At 41.6% G+C, this 24,929-nt stretch overlaps 1 protein-coding gene across 1 annotated transcript in view; it reads right to left on the reverse strand.

The window, feature by feature from the left end:
• The window catches only part of NDC1 (NDC1 transmembrane nucleoporin), a 2,145,343-nt gene that overhangs the window by 409,648 nt on the left and 1,710,766 nt on the right, over nt 1–24,929 (reverse strand). The window contains exon 14 of the mRNA XM_044085460.1: nt 13,684–13,734. Within this exon, the coding sequence (XP_043941395.1) occupies nt 13,684–13,734 (51 nt within the window). The remainder of the gene's footprint in view (nt 1–13,683; nt 13,735–24,929) is intronic.

The following is a 24,929-nucleotide window of genomic DNA, read 5'->3' on the forward strand; positions in this document are numbered from 1 at the left end:
TAGATTTTCAGAAACGCCGAGGTGCCAGCTCGACGTCCAACCTTCAACGACGGCACGCCCATTTACGCATGTCTTTCGAACGCCACCCAACCGCGGGGAGGACAAGTAGACTCCACACAAAGGCACTCCCTGCACTCCAGCCGAGAATCGAACGGGAGAACCTCTTGCTGTGAGGCAACAACGCTACCGTTGCACTACCATGGCTGTTAATTTAATATCAATACTAATGAGGTAATTTATTTACAGCTAATTTTAATATCATTTCAAACTTAAGTTCTCACTCTTATCCAACTCTAGTCATGGTGAATTTCCACAGTGGATACAAATTTTGTTTGAAATTATTTATAAGCATCGACAATTTATTCTCAAAAATACATTAATGTTAGCAAAAGATGATTCTAACTTTAATAACTTTTGGAACTTTTTTCTAAATAGTATCGTACAGTTTTTACTGAAGAAAATACCTCCTCTCCTCTGTTAAAAAACATATCTTGGACCCTTTTACTGGAGTATATTTACTTGGAAACTTTTGTTCAGAGCTTTTTTTTTCAACTCCAGTAAGGGTTGCTAAAATGAGGAAGGAAAGTACTATCAAATGCTGGAGAAGTAACAAACATATTAACGCTAATTCTTCACATATGTTTTATGACTGCCTTATTGAACATAATTTCTGGGAAAAGTTCAAGACTTTTTTTTAAAGCTTTACAGAATGATGCCTTCGTTTTAACAAAATAAATGCTTCTCTAATATTTTGGAAACTGAAATACAAAAAAGACTTCTCTTATCTAACTTGGACTATACTAGCTGTGGCCAGGACAAGAAACTGGAAAATGAATTTAAAGACTTTCTGATCCTTTTAAAAGGCACAGCAGTTAAAGAATCTAGCCTAACAAGCTAATGAACAATCCTTGGTTGAAGGTTTTGGTCCTTACGGAATCGTCTTCATCTATTTAACCATTTCAGATTGTTAAGACTTCTTATATTTGCCTTGTTTTATTTATTAGTTCTATGGTCTCAGGCTTAATGTACATATTGTAAATAGTCATAATTCAGTTTTTCTTTAAAAAATTATTTCGATATTATATAACATTTCAAACTTGTCAAAATTGTAATTATTCTCAAAAATCTTAAAATATTTTAAGAAAAAAGGAGAAAAGATGAGGGGACCAAGGATACAGCCTTGTGTTTCACCAGTGGTAACTGGGAGGTACAGAGACCAGGTGGGAGTGCCATCACTGACTGATGCCTATTGATAGGTAGAGCTTTTGAACCATAGAAGGGTGGGCTGAGAGAGACCTAATGAGGACATTTGAAGTAGAAGTTTGCTGTGTCGAAGGCTTTAGACAAGTCTAGAAATAAGGAGGAAACTAGTTTGTTATCTCTAGCTTTACTGACAGTATCTACATAGGCTAGAAGTGCAGTGTTAGTACTATGAGAAGGATGCAAGCATTGTTATGTGTGGAATGAGAGTTCTTCCTGTAGTAGATAGTTTAGCAATTAAAGAAGCCAAAACAAGAAGAATAAACCAAGAAGTAATAATCCACGACCAAAACGGAAACCAAATAATCCTCTTCTTTATTTCACACGAAACACTCCAAGAATAATAAAATCAAGCGCTTTCGCCTGATCAATATCAGGCTTTATCAAGACAAAAGTATGCATGATGTGCCACAGTTTAAATACTCATATCAATTGTGAAAGCTTAACTTAATTGAATTAAATTAATTAGATTTAAAAACAAATGGTTCAGTTAATCAATTGATTAACCCACAATCGGGTTTTTAAAGTACTAATGCATTACCCAAGTTTGCGTGACAAATCACATAAATACATGTCCCTTTCTCTTTTTAAAAACATAAATCCACCAGTAATGAAGGGTAAAATCATTAAAGGTGAACACAGTTCTTTACAAAAAGAACTAGTGTATGTGAAATGTTTAAATACATTTTCAAAAATTAGTATTCTATACAATGTATTATAAAAATGTTTAAAAATGGTTTAAAAACTGATCTCAATGGGAAATAACAGTCAAAACGTTAAAAACAGGACTAAAGGCAAGACCACCATATAGCAAAGATATAAACTTGCTTAAATCAAATCCTAATAAGCAAGTCACTGTGCACAATGTTTAGCAATTGTTTTTGAATACATTTTTCAAGTATTTTGGAGAGTGTGGATAAGACAGCTGTAGGTCAAAATCAGTAATGTCTCATGAATTTCCTTTTTTGCAAAGAGGGATAAATGCATGACATTTTTCAGCGAGAAGGAATGTGGGATTCCTGGACTGACCTATTTATAAGGATCGAGACAGGATAGGCAATGCGGTCGGCTGATATTTCAAGGTACTCACTTGGAAGGTCATCAGATGAAGTACAGCATGGTTTGAATTTAAGAGTAGTTTTATATAGGAAGTGGCACATGTTTGAAGGTGAAAGTGGATGTGGTGATACATGGCTGTTGGGCAGGGTTGGGATTAGATGCTGGGGAATCCCTGGTTAGAGATGCTATGTTATCTATGGAATAAGAGTTGAACTGTATTGCTGTTTCGAGTGGTGAGTTATTGGGAGAGGGGTTAGGGATGCATTCTTTGGTCAGGATGCAACATTTCCTTAATAGCTCTTCAGAATTTTTGGGGGTTGTATTTACTACTATTCTGAATGTTTTTTTATCTTCATTTGCTTTTCAGTATGATTGCGAAGCACTCTGAAACTTAAGATATTGTGGCATTTTATATTTTTGCCTTTCCATGGTTTTTCTCTATCCTACATTAGCATCCTACTCTTTTTTGGACAGCCAAATTCCATTATTTGTTTTATAGCATCTTCCTTCTCGGAGGTGCAAAATTATTTAGGTTATTCAGGAAAGCTGTACTAAATTTGTTTACAGCATCATCTAAGGGGAGCATTTTTAGGAAGTTCCAGTTAACAGATGACAGGGAAGTAATGAACGTCTCTGGGTTAAACTTGGAAAGGCTGCATGTTGTTTTATAAACATGCTGTTTAAGAGTGTGTGTGAGCTCTCTGGTTGCATAGATTGGGAGATGATCACCAAGACAGTCAGACATTTTACCTTTGGTGGTGTATTTGCTAGGGTCTATTACTAGGATCCAGTTTAATAGGGAATATAATGTGTGGAGCTATTAATTAGTTGTGTGAAATCAAATAAGCTCACAATAGATGTAGGGGAGTTAGAGTTTATGTCCAATCAGTTGATATTCACATCACCTAGTAGTATTTTTTCTTGTGGAATTATGTATATACAGAGTGCAGGATATCTTCCAGTATAACTGTACTGTTGCCCGGATGGATGTAAATGACAGTAATACATAAAAATGACTGCCACCAAGAAAAGGCTTTTCCCACAATACATATTTCAGAGCTGCTTTAGCACTGGTTTTTGAAAGGAGGCTACATTAAATTTGGGTACTAAAGTTAGAGCGAGTTTTCTCAGCAGAGGAAACAAAAAGTACAGTTTTGTACCTACCATAAATGTAGATGTTCGAGGATCCACATTGCTGCAGTCCTAACCATTGGGTAGTCCGCTGTCCAGTCGGCCCGAATACCAAAGTATATGGCTGACGTCGGTCAAGGCGCATTAGACTGATGTCAGGACGTCAGGGTACTAATGCGCATGACCGACGTCATATCCTCAGTCTTTTCTTGCCCCAGATGTCAGAAGACCCTAAAAAGACAAGGCCTAAACCAAAAACACCAAAAAACCCTGCACCAAACATATATACAATATATACAAATTTACAAGAATATAGCCTAACCCACACCACCACCCCTAAACACAGAGGGAAGGAGGGAGGGTAAATTGGACTGCAGCAATGTGGATCCTCGAACATCTACATTTATGGTAGGTACAAAACTGTACTATGTTCTTCATTCCACATTGCTGCAGTCCTAACCATTGGGTAGAATCCCAAAGCAGAGGTAAGGGAGGCTGGCAAATCATAAGGAAGCAGGAGCTGTCAACATGCCTTGCAAAATAGCTGTGGCAAAACCAGCCCTAGATTTAGAGTAGAGAGGAAGGTGGTAATGCTTAGAGAAAGTATGTACTGAACTCCAAGTAGCTGCCTCCAAAATATCCTTAGTTGCCACCCCACTTAGAAATGCTGTAGAAGTGGCAGTAGCCCTAGTGGAATGAGGCCTAATCCCAGCTGGAATCTCCTTGCCATGATGGGAATAACAAAATGAAATGCAAAACCCAATCCACTTAGAAATAGTTTGCTTAGACACAGGCTTGCCCTGAGAACTCAAAGCAAAAGAAACAAACAACTGCTGAGACTGCCTGAAATCCTTAGTCCTGCTTAAATAATAACGTAACTGCCTATGTACATCTAAAGTGTGCAAAATCTTTTCTCCCTTATTTTGGGGATCTGCATAGAAAGTAGGCAAATGAATAGTTTGGTTTAAAGCCACACTAGAAACCACCTTAGGCATAAAGGAAGGATTAGTACGTAATGATACCCTATCCTTATGGAAAATCAAAAGGGCTCTACTGCCATAAGGGCCTGCAACTCAGAAACCCTTCTTGCAGAAGTAATAGCCAACAAAAAAGCAGTCTTCCATGACAAGCATTTCAATTCAGCAGTAGCCGCAGGCTCAAAAGGTTGTAGAGTAAGTTTTTCCAACACAAAATTGAGATCCCAAGCAGGAGTAGGAGCTCTAATGGGGGTCTTATATTCTTTGCCCCTCTAAGAAACTGCTTGAACAAAGGATGCGAAAACAATGGAGGGTCACAATCATAGTGAGCTGAAATTGCTGCAGCATGAATCTTAATGGAAGAGAAGGACAAACCTTTGTCCAATAACTCAGTAAGATATTGAAGAGCCACACTCAAATTAGGCTCAGAAATCTCCAAATTCTTTGCTGCACTCCAAAATAAAAATCTCTTCCATTTTTCTGCACACTTTCCTTGTACTAGGTCTTCTGGCTTCCATAATCACATTTAAAACTTGTTGAGGAAGTTGAGACCTGCTGTGTTTCAAAACAGAATATGCCATGCTGTTAGATGAAGAGAGTGAAGCTTGACATTGAGCAGGTGACCGTCCTTCTGAGATAACAGGTGTGGAATCAAAGGTAAAGGCCATGGAGGCTTCCTTACCAGACTCCTTAGTAGTGGGTACCAGTGTTGCCGAGGCCAATCTGGAGCTATTAAAATCATCCTTGGCTTGTCTTGTCTGACCTTTAGGAGCACCTTTGGGAGAAGAGGCAGAGGTGGAAAGGCATACACATGAAGATTTTTCCAACTGAAAGAAAGAGCATCCACTTTCCAAGCTGTATGATGAAACCCCTTTGTGCAAAACTTTGGCAGCTGGTGGTTCAGTGGAGAAGCGAACAGATCTATGTCTGGAGTTCCCCATGACACTGTCAATTTCTGAAATACATGAAGATCCAGTTTCCACTGTGGGGATCCATGATTTGCCTGCTTAACACATCTGCTAAGGAGTTCTGTGCTCCGGCAGAAACCTTGCCTGAAGAGTTAGTTGCAAGCTGAGCGCAGTCTCCCATAAAATCATTGCTTGCCTGCATAGAGGATAAGAATGTGTTCCCCTTGTTTGTTGATGTACCACATGACAGTTGTGTTGTCTGTTAGAATCAACACCTGCCCAGGAAGAAGTAACTCCTTGAAAGCCATTAATGCAAACTGGACTGCTAACATCTCTTTCATGTTGATATGTAGATGCTGTAGTCTGGCAGGCCACTTGTCTTGTATCCACTTTCCATTTAGATGAGCTCCCCAAGCAATGTCCGAGGCATCTGTCGTTAAAATCTGACTCGCCTCTGGCCGGGTCACAGAGAGTCCCTTGTTTAGGTGACATTCCTGAGCCCACCACAAAAATTCTTTTGAATGCAAGGTATTATTTGAATGACAGTGTCCAAATCCTGGCAGTGCTGTGTCCACACATTTTGAGATACCATTGCAGCTTCCTCATATGCAGTTTGGCATTGGGAAGCACCAGAATACAAGATGCCATGAACCCTAAGGCTTGAAGGACTGTCCTTGCAGTCAGCCCGGACTGAAGAGATAGTTGATGGAAGTAACTGGAAAGATTCTGTTGCTTGTCCGGGGTTAAAAAGGCCATCTGGGCTGCTGTATTCAGTCTCACACCCAGAAAGCACATGTCTTGAGAGGGTACTAGACTGGACTTTATTTCGTTCACAGAATACCCTAGGCATCTTAGCACTGCTATGACATATTCCAGATGCTGTAGAAAGTCTTCCTTTTCTTGAGCCAGAATCAGGCAGTCGTCCAAGTAAGGATAGATTTGAATTCCTTTTAGCCTGAAGTAAGCTATCACTGGAGCCAGAACCTTTGTGAATACTCTGGGCAGTAGATAAGCCAAAGGGCAACGCAGAGAACTGATAATGAGAATTTCCAGCTCGAAAACGCAGATACTTCCTGCAACTTAGTCTTATAGGCACATGAAGGTAAGCTTCCTTGAGATCTAAAGTTACCATCCAATGATCTTTGCCCAGCAGAGGTAAAAGCTGTTGTAACGTCAACATCTTGAACTTGGGAATGTCCAGATAAGTGTTGAGGATAGATAAATCCAAAATTGGTCTCCACGTGTTCCCCTTCTTTGGTACTAGGAACAGGCGAGAGTAAAATCCTAGGCCCCTTTCTGGTACAGGGACTGGCTGAATGGCTCCTATTTGGAGTAACAGAGAAATTTGCTTGTGAGCCTCTTTCCTTTGTGGAGGGAACGTCTGGCATGCCTTTGAAAGGGGGCAATGTATGGAAATAAAACCTGTAACCGTGGTGAATGATATCCAACACCCATCTGTCTTGAGTGATTAAATCCCAATTTTCTTTGAAAAGAGACAGTCTTCCTCCCAAAGGAGCTGCCAGACGAGAATCTACTGGCAGCTGAAAAGGCAGGTCATTGGGTCTGTTTACGAAAGGACTGACCCCTGCCCTCACCAGAAGTCTGAGCAGGTGAACCCCCTGTTCTAGGCCTAAAAGAACCTTGAGCTCTGCCCCTACCATGCCTAGACCTACCCCTAGACTGAGAATCATAAGCAGGATATGTCCATCCCTTAGTAGGCCAATTTCTACTAAACGGTGGCTGCACCTGCAAAAAATCTTTAACAGTTTGCATAGACTTAGCTTTGTCCTCCATTTTCTTTAAAACTGCTTCCACAGGCGAACCAAATAACACATCAGACTGTAAAGGAGCATCCAAAATCCTAGTCTTAACATGCTCTGCTAAATTCTGATCCTCAACCAGGCATGCCTGCGAAGAACAGAACTAGTGGCAGCCACCCTCGAGGAGGCCTGCACAGCATCAAAACCACATTGCAAAGAATGCTTACCCACTTGTTCAGACACATGAACTAAATCCAGCAACTCTTTACACTCTATACCTTCCGCCAAAGCATCCACCTTAGATTTCAATTGTGAAAGGAGATAATTTTGATATTTTAGCATGAGAAACTGACAATTCAACGCTCTCATGGCTAAAGTGGAAGAAGTATACACTTTCTTTCCCCACCTATCCAAAGCCCTTGCCTCTTTATCAGTGGGAACAGGATTTTAACAACAGAGGCCTTAACACCTTTAGGCCCCTGAGAAATAGTTTCGGGTCTGCCCTAGGACTCTTAAACAGATACTTATGAGCTTCAGGCACCCTATAGTACCTATCAGGTTTAACAGGCGCAGGAGGCAAAGAATCAGGGTTCAGGGAGGCCTCTGCAAAAACATCTTCCACCACATTCAACACAGGAGGTATAGCTAAGGGCCTATGCTGGGGTAAAAATAAGAATTCCCTAAGCCTTTTCCTGGAATCAGAGTAATCTTGGCCTTCCCATTTAAAGTGCTCCCTCATGGAATGCAGAGTCTCTGAAAATGAGAAATCCTCAGGAGGAGAAGCTGTAGGAGTGGAATCATCCACATCAGAATCAGAATAAGGAGGATACTCCTGCAAGTCTTCCCAGAGAAGACTCAGAAGCCTCTGAACACTGTTCAAAACTCTCAAACTCAGGTTCCACCCTAGGCCTCTTATCAGGAGGGCATAGAGCCTCTAATCATAGTAATTAAATCTTCTGCCATTTTAAGCATATGTTTCTTAGGCACAGAACCTGAAGTGCTAGGAGAAGCCCCCACTGAAGCTAAACTTGGCCTACCTCTCAAAGAAGTTTTGGAAACAGAAGGAGAGGCTCTAACTACCTTGGGAAGAGAGGGAAGAACAGTTACCTGAGAAGCCCCCTCAGCCTGGCCTACCTCCTGAGAGGGCACATCCTGTAACAGTAAAGTCTCTGCCTGAGACTCCAAAGAAACTCCTGGCAAAACCTCTGGCTCCACTGAGCCTTCTAAAGAACCGACGTCCGGGACTGCCGGTTCATCAACCCTAGGCTTTGCTGTTTTGTCTTTGCACTTTTTGGACGAAGCGGGCGTCGGAGCATCCGACGGCATTTTATAATTACAACGCTTCCCAAACACTAACCTGGCACAGTCTAACCTTCTCTTAATTGTGCGTTTGTTAAATCTAGCACAAGAGCGGCAACCAACAACGTCGTGCTCAGGCCCTAAACAAGGTATACACAAAGTATGGTAATCCCTATGAGGTATCTGCTTCCCACAAGAAATACAGTTATTCACTTTTTCTGACATCCGGTTAAATACTGAGGCAAGAAAAAACCAAAATGTTCCCCAACGGGGTACTTAGCCAACTTTGATTCGGTCTGAAACTCCGACTTCGGAAATTTTTCAGAACGCCAACCTGCACTCGCAAAACTGCTTCTGCATCGGACCATGCGGCAAAAAAGACTGAGGATATGACGTCGGTCATGCGCATTAGTACCCTGACGTCCTGACATCAGTCTAATGCGTCTTGACCGACGTCAGCCATATACTTTGGTATTCGGGCCGACTGGACAGCGGACTACCCAATGGTTAGGACTGCAGCAATGTGGAATGAAGAACATCAATGCACCGCAGAGAAATGCCTTACAAAGCTTTAGTGATGACAGGTATGAGTTAATTTCCTGGTAAAAGCTCAAAATGGAAGCTATGACTACTTTGACAGCAGAATAACCAGAGTCCTGATCAAATGTATTAGCCAAGATCTATAGCACAATTGGGACAAGAGCAGAACAGGGGTCTACACCTAAGTTATTGGCCCACATAGTAAACTCTGTACATATGTTACAACAGGAATTTCTAGTGATTGGTTTCTGAGAAGCAGAAAGGACTTGGACCACCTTATCTGTGTAAGGTGGGTCCCAGGACATTAGGGAAAGAGGGGATCTGGGTGAGGCTACTCAAAAGGATGAGAAAATGGACTTCTGAGAACTCTGACAAAAGCACTTCTGTAGAGAGGCCAAATAAAGGGGGGTATCCCCTTAGTCTTGCCCTGTTTGCTTCCTGGACTTATGAGCAGCCTTAAACAAGCTTGTTATGGTATAGTCACTACTCAAGATGCTGACAAGATATGGATAGTGTTACTGTTGATATGGGGTCTAAATTCTGATTCTACTGAACCCTTAGCATCCAGTGAGGAACCATCATATACTTTGTGTAGGGTATCGGAAATATTGTAGCTGCCTTTAGTCCTAACACCTTTAGGCCCAATTTTGCTGTAAGGTGTGTGGGTCTCAGATGATGTACATAATTCTGTAGATTGGTATCTCTGTTCAGACGGCACCCTATAAAGACCCGTGTGATGGCTCCAACTCTGCGTATGCACTGTCCTGAATCCTGAAGAGTTATCCTCATCAATAAGGAGACTGAAATCTAAACGACAAATGGAGTACAGTTCGACTAACAGTAAATACTAAAAAAGCTAACCAGTGCACACTTGTGTCACATCAAAAATACACACAAAATAACCACAATCCTTACAAGAAAAACAATCAAATATGGCAAATTAAGAAGTAACTTACAAAGAAACTCACAAAACCAACCCAAGTAAAACCCTAAAAATCTAAAATGATGGAAAGAGTTCAGGCGCAGAAGAAATTAATAGCAAAATTTGCCTAATAGCTGTCAAAAACAAAAATTAAAATGTAAAGTCTAACCTATAAATGCAGACTAAATTTGTTGAAAAAACATCAAACAGGATTAAATGCATTCATGTCATGAGCCTGAGTGTGTCTGAAAATGCAATTTTCAAGTGGTAAACACAATCTTGAGACCAGAGGACGAGATATGTTATGACAGTAAAGAGAGGAGTTTCAGAGCCCGAGAGCCTTAAAAGTGCCAAACAACTATTGCCTGTATCTGACGGTCCTGTGAATAAAATGAATGGACTGAATCATGTAAACACTTGCCTTAAGATAAATAGTTATTCTGACTTTGTCTATAATCTGTATGGTATGGGTCTTAAATGATAAGAAGAGGTCCATTAGTAGCTTTAAGTATTTATACTATTGCATTTATGCAACCTTGTTACTGTCTGTGTCTTGGACACTGAGCAAGTTACCATGACTTAGCTTTTGATTGGCTCTGAATACCATGAATGTTGTTTTTTGTGATATTGTGTTTAAGTTTAATCTATTAGTTGAAAACCAATGATATATGTTGGTCTATCTTGTAGCTAGTTTTCAGTGTTAGTACTTATTAGTCCCGATTTAAGCTGTAGCATATCATCAGCATACACAGTAACTGCAGAAGAAAGATGAATGTGGTAATATCATTGATAAATTCTGAACAGTGCTGTGTGTAATGATGATCCATACAATATTCCAGCTGTATAAGATATGAGGTCAGATACGCAAGCCCCAGTCTGGACATTAAAGACTCTTTGACAAAGCTATGTTTTAATCAAGGAGAGACAGCTAGGACTGAATCATAAGATGTTACATTTCTGGAGGAGAAAAGAATGGTCTAACGTCTCAAAGATTCTACCGTGACTGATAAAAAGTACCACCTATTAAACATCTCTTTCCCAAGGATAAGTAAATTTTGTCAGTGATTAAGTAAAAGGCAGAAGTGTGTTATGGCTTGCAATTAATTCATACCAAGAGCAGGCCATATTTCTGAATATGTTCCGAGAGCTAGTCACACAATCTTTTCAAATATTTTTGTGAAAGGCCAGAGAATGAAAACAGGCCAGCATCTTGTGGAGAGTATAGTGGAATTACGCAATGAATATGAAGACATTAAATTTTTCCTATGCAGTTCCACTACGTTTTTCTTTTCTTTTTAATGTTCTTACAACCTAACTCCCACAGTGCCTCCAGTTTCTGTGACCCAGATTCTGCTCTTGTCCAATCACAAATGTAACCTTTCATCTAATGGCAAACCTCTCAACTGTCCAGAATTTCACAGAATGTCTAGATTTTTGCCTCATCTGCATTGCCACCTTTCATCTGAAGGTACATGGCCAGCTCCACCACACTTTGCCCCAGCACAGGCAGACCCATTACCCTTCATCAAGCTACAGAACTGCTAAAAGCACGTGCACTGCCCGAGTCATAGTCTAGAGGTTTATACCTCTACTTCATCAGAGCTGCTTTCTCTCACAGGGTTAACAAGCTTTTTTGACTAGACAGACATTAAGCTACCTGACCTAACCTGCTTATTATATGGTCTAAATAAAGCACAAAGGTCCCAATAACTATGTTCAGGGATTAAGGATCTCTGAATGCAATGATCCTTCAAGGCTAACCACCAGACATAATACTTGCAAAATTTGTGAAACACTATATTTCAATCATACTGAAGAGCAGACAATCAAAATTTTAAGATGAATGAAAAAGAGAGTACAAAAATAATGGACTAGAGAGCAACACTTCTAGCTTGACTAAGGGGTGGACAACAACACAAAAAGCAATAAAGAACAGCGGAAAACAAGAAATAACACAAATCATATAACAAGTGCCTCATGCCTTTTACTACCTTAAGGAGGATGCCAGACCAGCTCTGGTTTCTCAGAGGTTATTTGCCACTGGTGGGAAGAAATTCTTTTCAGCCATGGTATACTGGCTCTGTACTACTAATAAGGCAAGGTATGCAGGTTTGAGTACTACAGGCTCACATCATTCCTTTGTCTGGCAGTTACACACACACACAGAACTAATGTTATGAGTGGTTAACAAGTTGCTTCCTGTAGACCCGGGTTCAATTTCCTCAACCTCCATTTGACTACTGTGCGATTCTGAGCAGGTCAATAAAGTAGAAGTGCTTTGAGGCAACTGGGACACTGGATTAAGCTCCTCAATGGTCAAAAGCACTGCCTCCATAGTAACTACCTATGAACCCAAGACATACAAAGTGAGCAAATGTATGCACATTAAGACTAACTGTTGAACTGGCCCTTCCATAGAACAGAGTGTCATTGGTAGGCAGATGCTTCGATAGTCAAGGCTTGGGAGGGCTACTACTAATACTACAGTGTATACAAATTAACCAAGTTGTAAAAGAAAACAGTTCATAAAGCATAAAATAGGCCTATCAATTTTTCGCCCCTCATCCATTAACACTAACATTTACCCCCTTCTGCATTAGCCCAATTGCTTCCCTCCTACTCAGGTACAGAAGGGGTCTGTGTGAACCCTACAGTAATCCCTGTGAATCCCCCTCTTTAGGGAGAGAGAATGGCCCTTTATGATGGGTGAACACCTGGAGATTGGCATCATATACACTCTTCTGGGAGGGGGAGTTTAGCTTTTAGAATATGCAGGAAGGGTACTCTAAATGCAGGGTGAACAAAATGTCAAAGGAATCATGCTCCCCTCCACCCCCTACTCAACAGCAGTCAAAAGAAACACATCTTGGTCTCTCCCGTTTTTAATTTCTCCAAATCTTTTGGATTTCTAATACCATGATGGGAATGGACCCCATTCCTAAGTCAAAGTACAATTAAAGTTCATGACATTAGTACCGTTTCACTCTTTGATGTCAGCCAAAAATGCTCTTCGCAGCACCCGCAATGCGCCCAGTAAATGACTCCTACAATTCGTATGGAGTTACATGTGTTGGTAGCATATTTAAATAGGATTGTAGACTCTTTTTATAAGACCCCGTTACTCCTACAACTATTGGAACTACCTGGGTATCTTTCTTCCAGATTGCTCTGGTCTCCTGTGAGGTATGCCTTATTTGCAAGTAGACCCCTTAGTTCCTTCTCCTCTGGGATGATCAAGGTGATGAAAGTCATTCACTTCCACCCCCTCCTGTTAGATCTTCCAACACCCTGGACAATAATTACATCCAGGTCATAGTCAGGACTCCATACCTTATGCCACAGAATTGGGTCACCTGTCAATTTTGATTTAAATGAATGATGCAAAAGATTACTTGTGGAAATGTTATCAATTGTACTCGCACACATTAAACATGTAATGCAAGCTCCTACTCCTGAAAAAAGCAAAATAAGGTACAGCAAATGCAGGAATGTTCAACTGCTCAAATGTTAAACCGTATTACCTACATGTATTCAGCATGTAACTCAGGGTGACAGAACACAAACATGCTCCACCAAAAAACTGAAAACTTCTGTGGGTGGGTGGGGAGGGAGGAGTTCTAAAACACTGTGGACAATATCCTTAAATTCCACTGACATCTCATCTGCTAATTATGTTGTTCTTGTCGATACTACAGCAATAAAAAAGGAAAAATGCTGCCATTCAGCAAATATGCTGCTTTGGGGGAAGTTTAAAACCTGCTTTTAACAGCACACTAAGCTAAATAAGCTACAAATTACTTTTTTAGCAATGTATATTTTACACTTACCTTGTCAAATAAATACATTATTAAAGCTCGTCTTCCAAGGAAATGTTTAACCTAACAGGGGAACAAAAATAAATAAGATTCAAAGCATTTCAAAAAACACATCACTTAGATTATGTGCCTGTTCAGTCAAAAAGTCTAGGCAACATCTTCTAACAGTAAAAGATCTTTTTGTCAAAACAATGCCTACATTTACACCTTAAAAGCAGATATGTGCCTACCGAGGTCACAAGATTATGACTGATCTGCAAATGGTGTTTATGTTGGTGTTAAATCAGTTATTACAAACCTGACTTCTAAATCAGACTGGAACTTTCCTGTTTCATTAAAGACCCCTAACTAAGAAGTTAAGCATAATTTCAGATATATACTTTGTGACCTGTAGCTCTAGATTACTGATAACAAACAAAGCTACTACTCAACATTAAGTCAGAAAGCAAATGGGAAAATGTACAGTTATGTGAAAACTCACTTTAAACAACAAACAGAAAGCACTCCATAATCCATTGAACTTTAACAGAACATCCTGCAAGTCTTATGATATAAAAAAGTTATGTACTTGTCCATTTTCAATCTTCCTCAGCTGAGGGGTTTCGGATCAGACTTGGCCACTTTTTCCAGATCCTCTGATCCAACTCTTGAGCTTCTCCCTTTACCCACAATGGCCTACCAAACTAACACACCTCAGATCGAGTTTGCTGCCCTTAGTATACAATAAATACCTTAAGAGAACTTAAAAAGGTATAGGTTAAACCAACAGAAATGGAACTCATACAAGGAACAATAGTTCCCAAAGTGATATCCCTTAGGATTCTCCAGGAGCAAAGGGAAGGTGCTTAGTAGGGTGGGAAGCTGAAGAAGAAAGCTGAAGAAGAATGAAAATGGCCAACACAGATGTAACATTATGGTAAGTACCTAACCTTTTTTATCTGATGTCATCTTCATTCATTCCTTAACCGATGGGACAGGTCATGGAAGGATATTTCAGAGTACCACGGAGCCAAAAGCAGCTCTGTTCCTAAAAACAGAATCCAATTTGTAATGAGCAATAAAGATATGAGGAGTGGACCAAGTGGCAGATGCACAAATGCCATCTATGGCAGCTTTTGACCAAAAAGCTGAGGCTACATCCATAGACCTTGTGGAATAACCTCTAGACAGTTTAGGAAAGGGCAACCCTCTTACTACAAAGGATATGCAATCAGTTAACCATTTGGCCTGAGTAACTTCAGAAACTGGCATGCACAATCTGTTAGGTCAGAAAGATACAAACAACTGGTCAGCCTTCCAGAAATCTTTGGTCCAAAGGTGATAAAATCAAAGTTGTCTATGCACACCCAGAAAATGGGGCATGTACTCTCCCTTATTTGAAAAATTTGGAAAGAAAACTGGGAGGTAAATGACCTGCTTAATATTAGACTCAAAAGCTACCTTAAAAAATACTGGGTAGTCCACAAGGAATCCTTGACTTTGTGGAAAACCAGGTAAGGAGGCTTGGAAAAGAGAGGCTGGAGTTTGGATACCCATCTAGCTGATGTAACAGAAACTAGAAAAAATGTTTTTTCCAAGACAAAAACTTAAGGTCTGATTTGTCTGAAGGCTCAAAGGGGCCTTGGGTAAGAACTTGAGTATAATTAAATCCCAAGGAGAAGTACGATCCTTTACTGAGGTCTAAGTAAAAATGCTCCTTTGAGAAAAGCTTTGCATAATCTAGAAGAAGCTAAGGAGGAATTATTTTCACCTAGATGGAAGTTTGAAATGGCAGCCAGCTGAACCTTACGAGGAGGAAAACTTAGCCTCTTCAGTGAAAATTGAAACTAAAAAAAGTACAGCTGGTACTGGGGCAGAAAAAGGGTCCGGATCTCTCTTAAGAGCCTAGAAAGCAAATCTCTTCCATTTAATTCTGTAAATCTTTCTAATAGAAGCAGAAAACCTGCTGCAATAGTTGAAAGGAGAAGCAGAAAACGTGCAACAGGGCTAAACCATCAATGGAAAATTCTCTCCGCCACTTTGACATTGAGAGACCACTCATGAGGCATCAGAATGGACATGCTTAATTTGTCTGCAATAACGTTGGCTATCCACCCTTATGTGCATTGCTACGTGGAAGCGGCCGGAAGAGATCACACATTGTCACACTTCACTGCTTCCTGACATAGTGGGCAAGATCTGGTTCCTCCTAGTTTATTGATGTATCAGACTACAGACATTATCCATATGAATAGTAACTGTCCTGGAAGGGAGAATGTCTTTAAAGGCCTGCTTTCATTTAGGACACTGAGATGTATCTTGACCTCTTCTGGGACCACATACCTTGTACTGTCCTTCCCAAGTAGTGGTCCCCCAGGTGAGAGGCATCCGGGGTCACTGTGGGAGAACAAATGGACAGCCCTAGGAAACTTCATCCGAGTGAAGCCACCAAAGAAGATATTTTTTGCAAGACTGTATGATCTTGACTGGGACAAATAAAAGTTGCTAAAGAATAGATCACTGTACACAGTCCATTGCAGAATCTGCATGTGAAGCCTGGCTAAAGGGACTACTGCAGTGGTTCCCAAACTTTTATAGGGAGAGACCCACTTTACAAAATGGTAATTTTTTTTGCGAACTACTACTCGTGTCGGTGTGTGCGTATATGAAGCATGTATGGTCCTCCTTAAAAGGAAAAGTTAATGCCACCATGGAGTGTTTTTTGGGGATTTAAAGGGGCCAAGTAAACTATTCTCATAATTTAATTATTAGCAGAGCCGATCATGGTCAAACGAGGCCCTAGGCAGGGTAATAGATTGGGGCAGCCTCTCCTGCAGCAGACCCCTTCCCCAGCCATACCAGTGTTCCATTACCTGGCTATTTCTCCCCAGTTACCATGAACACTGTTTAAACCTAACACTGTTCATACTGTTTTCTTATTTACTTCTACAATTATTACAGATATTGAAATAAAATGCACAAACACTGATAGCTATTTGCTAAACAACCAATCAGAATGGAAACAGACTTAGCATGAGCAGTAAACTTCTCTACCATTGAAACCCACATTCAAATAAAATGCATCTGGCCAGTGGAGAATTAAGTTTACGTTTGGGCTATTTTCAAACCATAGCCTCCTTGCACACATTTTTAGGGACATGCATACATGAATATTCTTTAATTCCCCTTCCTGACTGTATTAAATGATATTCCTTGTATAATACATCACCACTTGTTAGATTGTTTTAAATTTGTAGTTTTGAACATTTTTCCAGTAAGCAATAAAAGAAAATGTATGGATATTTATAACTAATGAAAAGGCTGCTACTGGCAAACAACTTTACATTTCAATGCTTCAGCTATAAATTCAGTGCCTTCTGCCCTTGAAGAATTAATTGCCTACATTACATTAAAGAAACATTGGTAAGCTGGTAATACTGCAATAGGGAATGACTGACAAACTAACAAGTCCATAGCTACTAGGCATCTTATACAAAGGTGGATACACAGCAATGTAGAAACCCTATCCCCCCTTAAAATGCACCGAACAATTGGCAACTAGTGCATTACATACCATGCCTCCCTACCTCTCAAACTCTTAGCACAAGAAATCTGGGCAAAGCCTAAAAGAATGGGGGGGGGGGGCAGATTATAAATACTGCTCTTATAGACTTGGAAAGATGCTAGAGTAACACCATTTGTCTTGGCATGCATTTTATGAAGGTTATGAAGTCTGAAACTCATACAGTAGAACATCCACAGTTGACCACCTCCCTACACATTGACCACCTCCTGAAGTTGACCTAATTTTCATAGACCGGGCATGCACCACATGTACTCAATGGAAGAACGACCTCTCTATATTGGCCACCTCTGTAACTTGTATCTTGACCACTTGGACTGTAACACACTATTAATTTACCCTCTGTAACTTGACCAATTGAGTCCACTCTACACCAAGGGGTAAAAGATGTGGAGGCTTTGCCCCTTAGTTGTATTATTTTTACTTTAGTACAAGTTCTTTTTTTCATGTTTTATTACCATGTGTTGGATTAGGCCTAACGTCCTAGTATTTATCACGTGTTGCTGAAGATGTTTTCACCATGAAGGACTGGTCTGAATTTTAAATATATCCTATAATTACTGAAAAATTTTACAGTTAATCGAGTCATGATGGCCCAAATGAAAGAACTCAGAGAGCTGATATTGAAGGAAAAGGTTGATCTACATTTTCTGGAAAGTAGCAGCCAAAGAAAGACGGCAGAACATTCTGGTGATAGCAAGACCATAATCAGCAACATCCAAAAATGTAAACATGAGTACTTGGAAAGATATGGTAAGGAAAGCAGAGACCTACAGTGGAAAAGGAGGAAAACTTCCCTCGATGAAGTCAATAAAGCCGCATTAAGCTGGTTCAAACATATGAGGGCAGTTAATGCCCGAATCTCCGGGCTCATGATCCAAGAAGTTGCTAAAAAATTTGCACGGGAATTTGGGGTGGCAGATTTACAAGTATCAAGTGGCTGGCTTGAGAAATTTAAACTGCGACATGACACCTCCCAGAAAGTCGTGTGTGGTGAATCCAATGAGGTTTCAAGTAGAAGTTGTGGAAGAGTTCATCAAAAAGTTCCTAGACTTCGCCAGAGGCTTCAAAGACAACAACATCCTTAACACTGATAAATGTGGAGTCTTTTTCAATGCGATGCCCGACAGGAGCCTTTGTCATGAAATTAACAAATGCTCCCAGTCACTTGGAGATCACACAAATGCGCATGGATGACTGGTGCCCTATTTGAGGAGTGGATAAGGGGTATCGACTGAGAAACGAAGTAGGACAGACAACTGTCCTGGCCATCTGCAAGTGAATCACGACCTCAAAAATCCAACCTCCTGACCAAGGCATCATCAAAACATTTAAAATGTACTACCGAGCCCAGCTCCTGGAGTGGGTCTTTACTAAAACACAAACCTGTGGTCTGCCTGTGGAAGCAACGTCATCAACTGCATCAGTTAATTCACTGGTTGCTCTCTAAAGAGCCCGATGTTTTGGCCCCACCAGACAGTCCATCTTCCATGACAGAATTCTAAGGAGTAGACTTTGAAGGTTTTGCTGCAATGGATGATGAGGTGGTAACCTGTAATGAACTTGACCCTGAAGCAATTTTCCAAGTGATACTGACTGAAGTACAGACCAGCATAAAAGTGCATGAAGCAGCTGATAAAGTGGAAGAAGCAAGTGAGGATAACACAGAAATTGCAGAGAATCCAGAAGAAGAGGATGTCAGGCATCTGATAATGCAGTTGAAGTCATGTGCTGTGGAAAAATGCTGAATTGTGTAGCTAGAGTTGAGAGTGCTTCCACCATTTACCTTTGTAATGGGAATAAGAAACAGACCAAGACTGACACTTTTTTTCAGAAAGAATGATTAAACCATGAGAAAACAGTTTTTGATTTTGTATAATACTGTATGTATGATTTTGTACGATATTCTCTAATAAAAGCTGTACAAGAAAGTAAAGTACATGTATGTATCAGTACAGTAGGCCTAGTTCCTTATGTTGACCACATCCGTATGTTGACCAGTTTACTATAGTCCCTTGGGTGGCCAAGTGATTTCAGTCCTCTGATTTGCCACAAAACTACAAATTTTGAGAAACAGACGAAAACTGTGAGGCTAAATCTAGACAGTTCAGAGGTATGTTAAATACACACACCAGACACCCTATACCTATCTTCCTGCTGGTCTCTCACTCTTGCATTCTCTCTGCTCTCTCTCGCACACACCCACCCCTACTTTCTCTTTGCTTACACACCCACCCCTACTTTGCTTACACACCCACCTCTACTTTCTCTTTGCTTACACAAACACACACACACCCCTTTCTCTCTGCTCTCTCAGACACACATACCTACCCCTCTCTGCTCTCTCACATACATGCCTACCCTCTCTGCTCTCTCACAGCAACACACATATACACACACCTACTCTCTCATAGGAACACACAGATACACACACTTACTCTCTCGTAGCAACACACACGCACCTTCTCTCTCTTACAGCAATACACACTATACACTCTCTCTCATATGAGCAGAATGGCTAGTTTAAATTGCATACATACACTTTCTCTTCCAGGAAGCCGCTTTGGTACAGCGGTAGCACTGTTGCCTCACAGCAAGAGGTTCTCCTGTTCGATTCACGGCTGGAGTGCCTTCTGTGTGGAGTATGCATGTCCTCCCCGCGGTCGAGTGGCCACCGAAAGACATTCGTGAATGGGTGTGCCTTCGCTGAAGGTTGGGCGTCGGGCTGGCAACTCAACACCATAAAAAAATCTACTGCCAAGCATTAGCGGACCAGAGTTCCGCTGTGGTAACCCCTAACTGGGAAAAGCCGAAAAGACAAACATACACTTTCTCTTCCATACAGTAAAAAAATAGAACTGCTAGTTTAAATTATACACACAAACACGCATTTACCTCCTCTATAAACAGAACGGCTAGCTTTAATTCTGTGTGCGAATGCAGAATGGGTTTACATCCACATTGGTGTGTGCAAGTATTGCACGATGCAAGCATAGTCCTCCTTAAAGGAGAAGACACCACCCACCACAGTGTTAAGTATTTTTTTTTTTAATGCTAAAGCCTGTAGGCCGCGGTGGTGCAGCGGTTAGCATTGTCGCCTCACAGCAAGAGGTTCTCCCGTTCGATTCCCAGCTGGAGTGCCTTCTGTGTGGAGTCTGCATATCCTCCCTGTAGTCGAGTGACGCTAAAGACATGCAGGTAGGTGCGAGCGTGAATGGGCGTGCCTTCTTTGAAGGTTGGGCGTCGGGCTGGCAACTTGGCACTGTAAAAATCATCCACTGCCAATCATGAGCAGACCGAAGTTCCGCTGTGGTGACCCCTAACCGGGAAAAGCTGTAAGACTTTTAATGCTAAAGCCTTCTGGCCAGATGTCACACATACTTTGGGAACCTCTGGACTAGGGTGATAGCTGCTGCCATGGATCCCAAGGCTTGTAATATTAGTCATGCTAGAAGTGAAGGACATAAAGATAATTTTCCTGACTTGGGATCTGAACATATGAATTTGTGTTTGAGGAAGAGAGACTGTGAGTGACTGTCTAGGCTAGCACCTATGAACTCCAGATACTGCGTAGGTGTGAGTTGTGATTTCAAACTGACCATAATGCTTAGATGAAGACACAATTGCAGCAAATCCCTTGCCTGTAGAAGTAAATGCCTGGATGGGGTAGTTAGAAGCCAGTTGTCTGGGTACAGAAACACTTTGAATCCTAGCAGTCTCAGGTGAGCTGTTACTGCTGCCATGGATTTAGTGAACACCCTGGGTGCTGTGCTATAAACTGGTGATGACTGGCTCCCAGCCAGAAGCACAGGCATCTTCTGGAGTGCCTGTTCATTTTGATGTGACAATACACATCATGAAGATCTATCGAGCACATCCAGTCGTCTTTTCACAGCAGGGGCAAAATGGACTGAACTGTGACCATCCGGAACTTTGAATATTTTACATATTGGTTTAGTCTGCTGAAATCCAGGATGAGTCTCCAAGTCCTCTGTATTCTTTGGCAATATGAATCTTGAGTAGGTTCCAGATCCTATCTGGTCTGCAGGGGGCTTCTGGATGAATTTTTTTGAGTCACTTTTCTAATGCTGTCATCTTCCTCTGATTGGGTGGAGCACTGAGGATTCTTTTCATTCTTGCAGAGGAAATTTGGGAAAATGGTATGATATACCCTCTGGATATAATTCTCTGCACCCAAGAATATTTTGTGATGGATGCACAGGCTTTTTGGTGCAAAGACAAATGTCTCCTGACTGCCTCCAGATGGCAACAGTGGGGCAACCTTTCAGGAGTGCTGGTAGGGTTTTCTCTAAGAAGGGATTCCGGAAAGCCTGGCTCTGTGAGTCACCTCTGCAATGGGGTAGGCGGCTTCAACTACAGCTCTCCCCTCTGCCTCTGGAAGAACTATCTCCTTGTGAGTCTTGGAAAGGACTTTGGCATTTGCAGAACCTCATCTTTCTACATCTTCCCTGATTCTGGGTAAAAAGATCTTTGAGGAGCAGAAAAATGGATCCCCATGGTAGACAGGGTCTTTCTTTCATGATCACTCCTGGACAGCACTTTTACTTTTGGGCCAAATAGGGAAGATCTATCAAATGGAGGACTGATGGATGAAGACTTGAAGGACTCTGCAAAATCACACAGAAGCATCTACGCATGTATCCAAATGGCTATGCCTGAACAGGCCACCTCTGAGGTACCCTTTGCAGGATGGATATTAACCTAATGGATGCATTCACCATTGACTGAAAGGTGGCCAGTTGTGAGGAGGCTCTCTTTTTGTCCTCAGCAGACATGGAGCCAGAAAGTGATTTGGAGAACTCGTTAGTCAAATCTCATTGCAATCTCATGAAATGCGCCATGTAATGCAATGACCACAGTGGTTGCTAAAGCATAAACTCGCTTACTGAATCTATCTAAGGCCCTGAATTTCCCTATTAGAAGGATGGACAGAAGAGCTCTGCAACCGCTTTCTTAGTAGCTGCTGCCAAAGCCATGGTATCAACTGGGACCCCCTTGCTCCAGTGTGTTCTGTCGTTTGGGGGTAGGGGCTAAACATTTATCTGGACAGTTAGGGATGGACTCCACAGTATGTGGCTCCTTCCATACCCGGCAAGATATGAGGTCTATAAGCTCATCAACGTGTGTGTGTGTGTGTGTGTGTGTGTGTGTGTGTGGGGGTACGGGGTCGGAAGACCAACCACCTTTTGCTTTACGGGTAAAACTAAGTCTCCAAAGGAGATGCCTTCAGGTGGAGATCTGGGCCCTCTCCCCTTCAGCGAAATCAGTGTTTTCAGTGAGAGATTTTTGAGGGGAATCTAAGTATCTCCTTTTGCATGTTCTCTTTGGAGGAACCTCATCAGCGGGATGGTCTGTATGGAAGTGATAGGGAAGTCCTGAGGGACTGACTAGAGACTTGGAACGGGCCTGCTGTCCCAGTGGATTAGAAGGATGAGGCTCAGAGCAAAGACCTGAAAGTGATAAAGATACGTGATCCAAGGGAGCTAGGGATATCATTTGTTTAGCTAAAGGGAAGTTCCTCTCCACAATCTTGAAAGCAGAGTGCCTAAGGGAAACTGAAGCTAGAGGTGTCAGAGCCAATATTTCATGCACTGTTCCCTGAATCTCTCTAGGCCCTCCACCCGAGGATGGAGTTGGATCAGAGGTTTCCAGTGCTGAAGCTCCCCATGGGCGAGGAATGCCTGGATAATTTCAGAGTAGACCCCAGTCATCTTGAGCCAGTGTAGATGCGTCAGCTCCAAGAGTCTTCATACTCTGAAATGTTCAGAGCTGGACAGCTCAGTGAAGTGATCGGAGTTGAAGAATGACCTGCCTTTGGATCTGACTACTTTGAAACCGCAGGTCTGATCGGTGAAGGAGAATCTAGAGAAGGACTTGTAATGGGCAGGCTCATGGATCTGATGGTAGACAGAGATGAAAGTACCATTATCTGGATCTGAGCTTTGAGGAATTTCCTCATCATTCTATGCACTTTGGCCTTGGACAAGCTCCTGGATGACCTAAATGTGGAGTTAGTAGATGGTGGCCTGGAAGGCTTACATTGAGACTCCTGCAAAAAATAGGGATGGTAGTTGAGAAGGTATTGTATCCCACAAACAACAAGGTGACTGGATCCAAGAGATTTTGTTTTTGTAGTAGTAGGATCCATGGTAATCCGATCTGATTTCTTTGAAATTTTTGATGGTGGTTCTAAGGATGGAACCAAAGATGTCGATGGGTCTAGTGATCTCTTCCCAGGATCTTTGTCTTTGGAAGCTGAGTCAGGCTTTCCTTTGATTTCTTGGAGGGGGTTTGAGCCTCAGTTGAAACTGAAGGAGGAAGACAGCCCTTCAAAGCTAATTTGTTCTATCAGTAAGTGCTCTGGTGTTAAAGCCAGCACAGATGGAACATCCTGAATCTTAATGACTAGTGCCCAAGCAATAGATGCATTCCTTGTGGGCATCTGAATTGGGTATTTTGTGTCCACAAGAAATGCAGTTTTTGAAACCAGTTGGCTTGTCTGCCATTATAGAGACCAAGGAGTTCTAGTCCAAAAAGAAAAGCAAAAGGAAAAAGTTTTATTTATTTATTTTTTTTACAAGAAAACAAGAAGTTATGTACTCACCATAACGTTCGATGTATGTAGTCCATCTCGCCTCACATTCTTACCCGTGGGTTCGGAGCCGAACCTCGGCTCCGACTCGGCCATACTCTACCTCAAAGTCTTTCAATTGGCTGGGCTAAGAGGCATCCCATGCTGCACTGCTCCCTTTCCCCAGATCTTGTTTGCTGCAAGCTCAATCACTCACCTTCCATACACATAACACAAAGAGAAGGAAAATCAACCCAATAACAAAAGGAATACTGAAATCAGAACTAACCTCTAGGCCCTCCAGGAGGGGTAATGCGGGGGGGGGGGTAAGTAAGAATGTGAGGTGAGAGGGACTACATACATCGAATGTTATGGTGAGTACATAACTTCTTGATGTTATGTAGTCCAATCTCGCCTACATTCTTACCCATGGGTTAGCGTCCCCAGCACCTGAACCCTGGGAGGATCAATGGAAAATACTCCTGCGCACTGTGGAACCAAAGGAAAATTTGCCTCTGGATATCAAATCCAATTTGTAGTGAGTAATAAAGGTGTGAGGAGATGGCCATGTAGCCGCAGCACAAATATCATCCATAGACATCCTGGCCTGAAATGCTGTAGAGGTAGACATCGATCGGGTAGAATGAGCCTTCACTCTAAATGGTAACTCCTTACCACCTGAGGCATAAATGAAGGAAATACAACTAGAGATCCATCTAGACAAGGTCACTTTGGAAACAGGAGACCCAATCTTATTGTCTGAAAATGAGACAAATAGCTGATCCGATTTTCTAAGATCCTTCGTTCTATGCAAATAAAAATGCAACTGTCTATGAACATCCAGCTGGTGAAATTTAAATTCTGCCTTAGAAAACTCTAGGAAAAATACGGGCAGTTCAAAGGATTGGTTGAGATTAATAACCGAAGCCACCTTCGGCATAAAAGAAGGGTTTGGTCTGAGGGAAACCCTGTCCTTGTGAAATATCAAGTAAGGCGGTCTGATTGACAAAGCTTGGAGCTCAGACACACGTCTAGCTGAAGTGATGGCTACCAAAAAGATAGTCTTCCAAGTCATATATTTCAGTTCACAAGTAGCTGCAGGCT

This window comes from Protopterus annectens, chromosome 10.part0 (assembly GCF_019279795.1).
Source record: "Protopterus annectens isolate FY-2018-M chromosome 10.part0, PAN1.0, whole genome shotgun sequence".
NCBI lineage: Eukaryota > Metazoa > Chordata > Ceratodontiformes > Protopteridae > Protopterus > Protopterus annectens.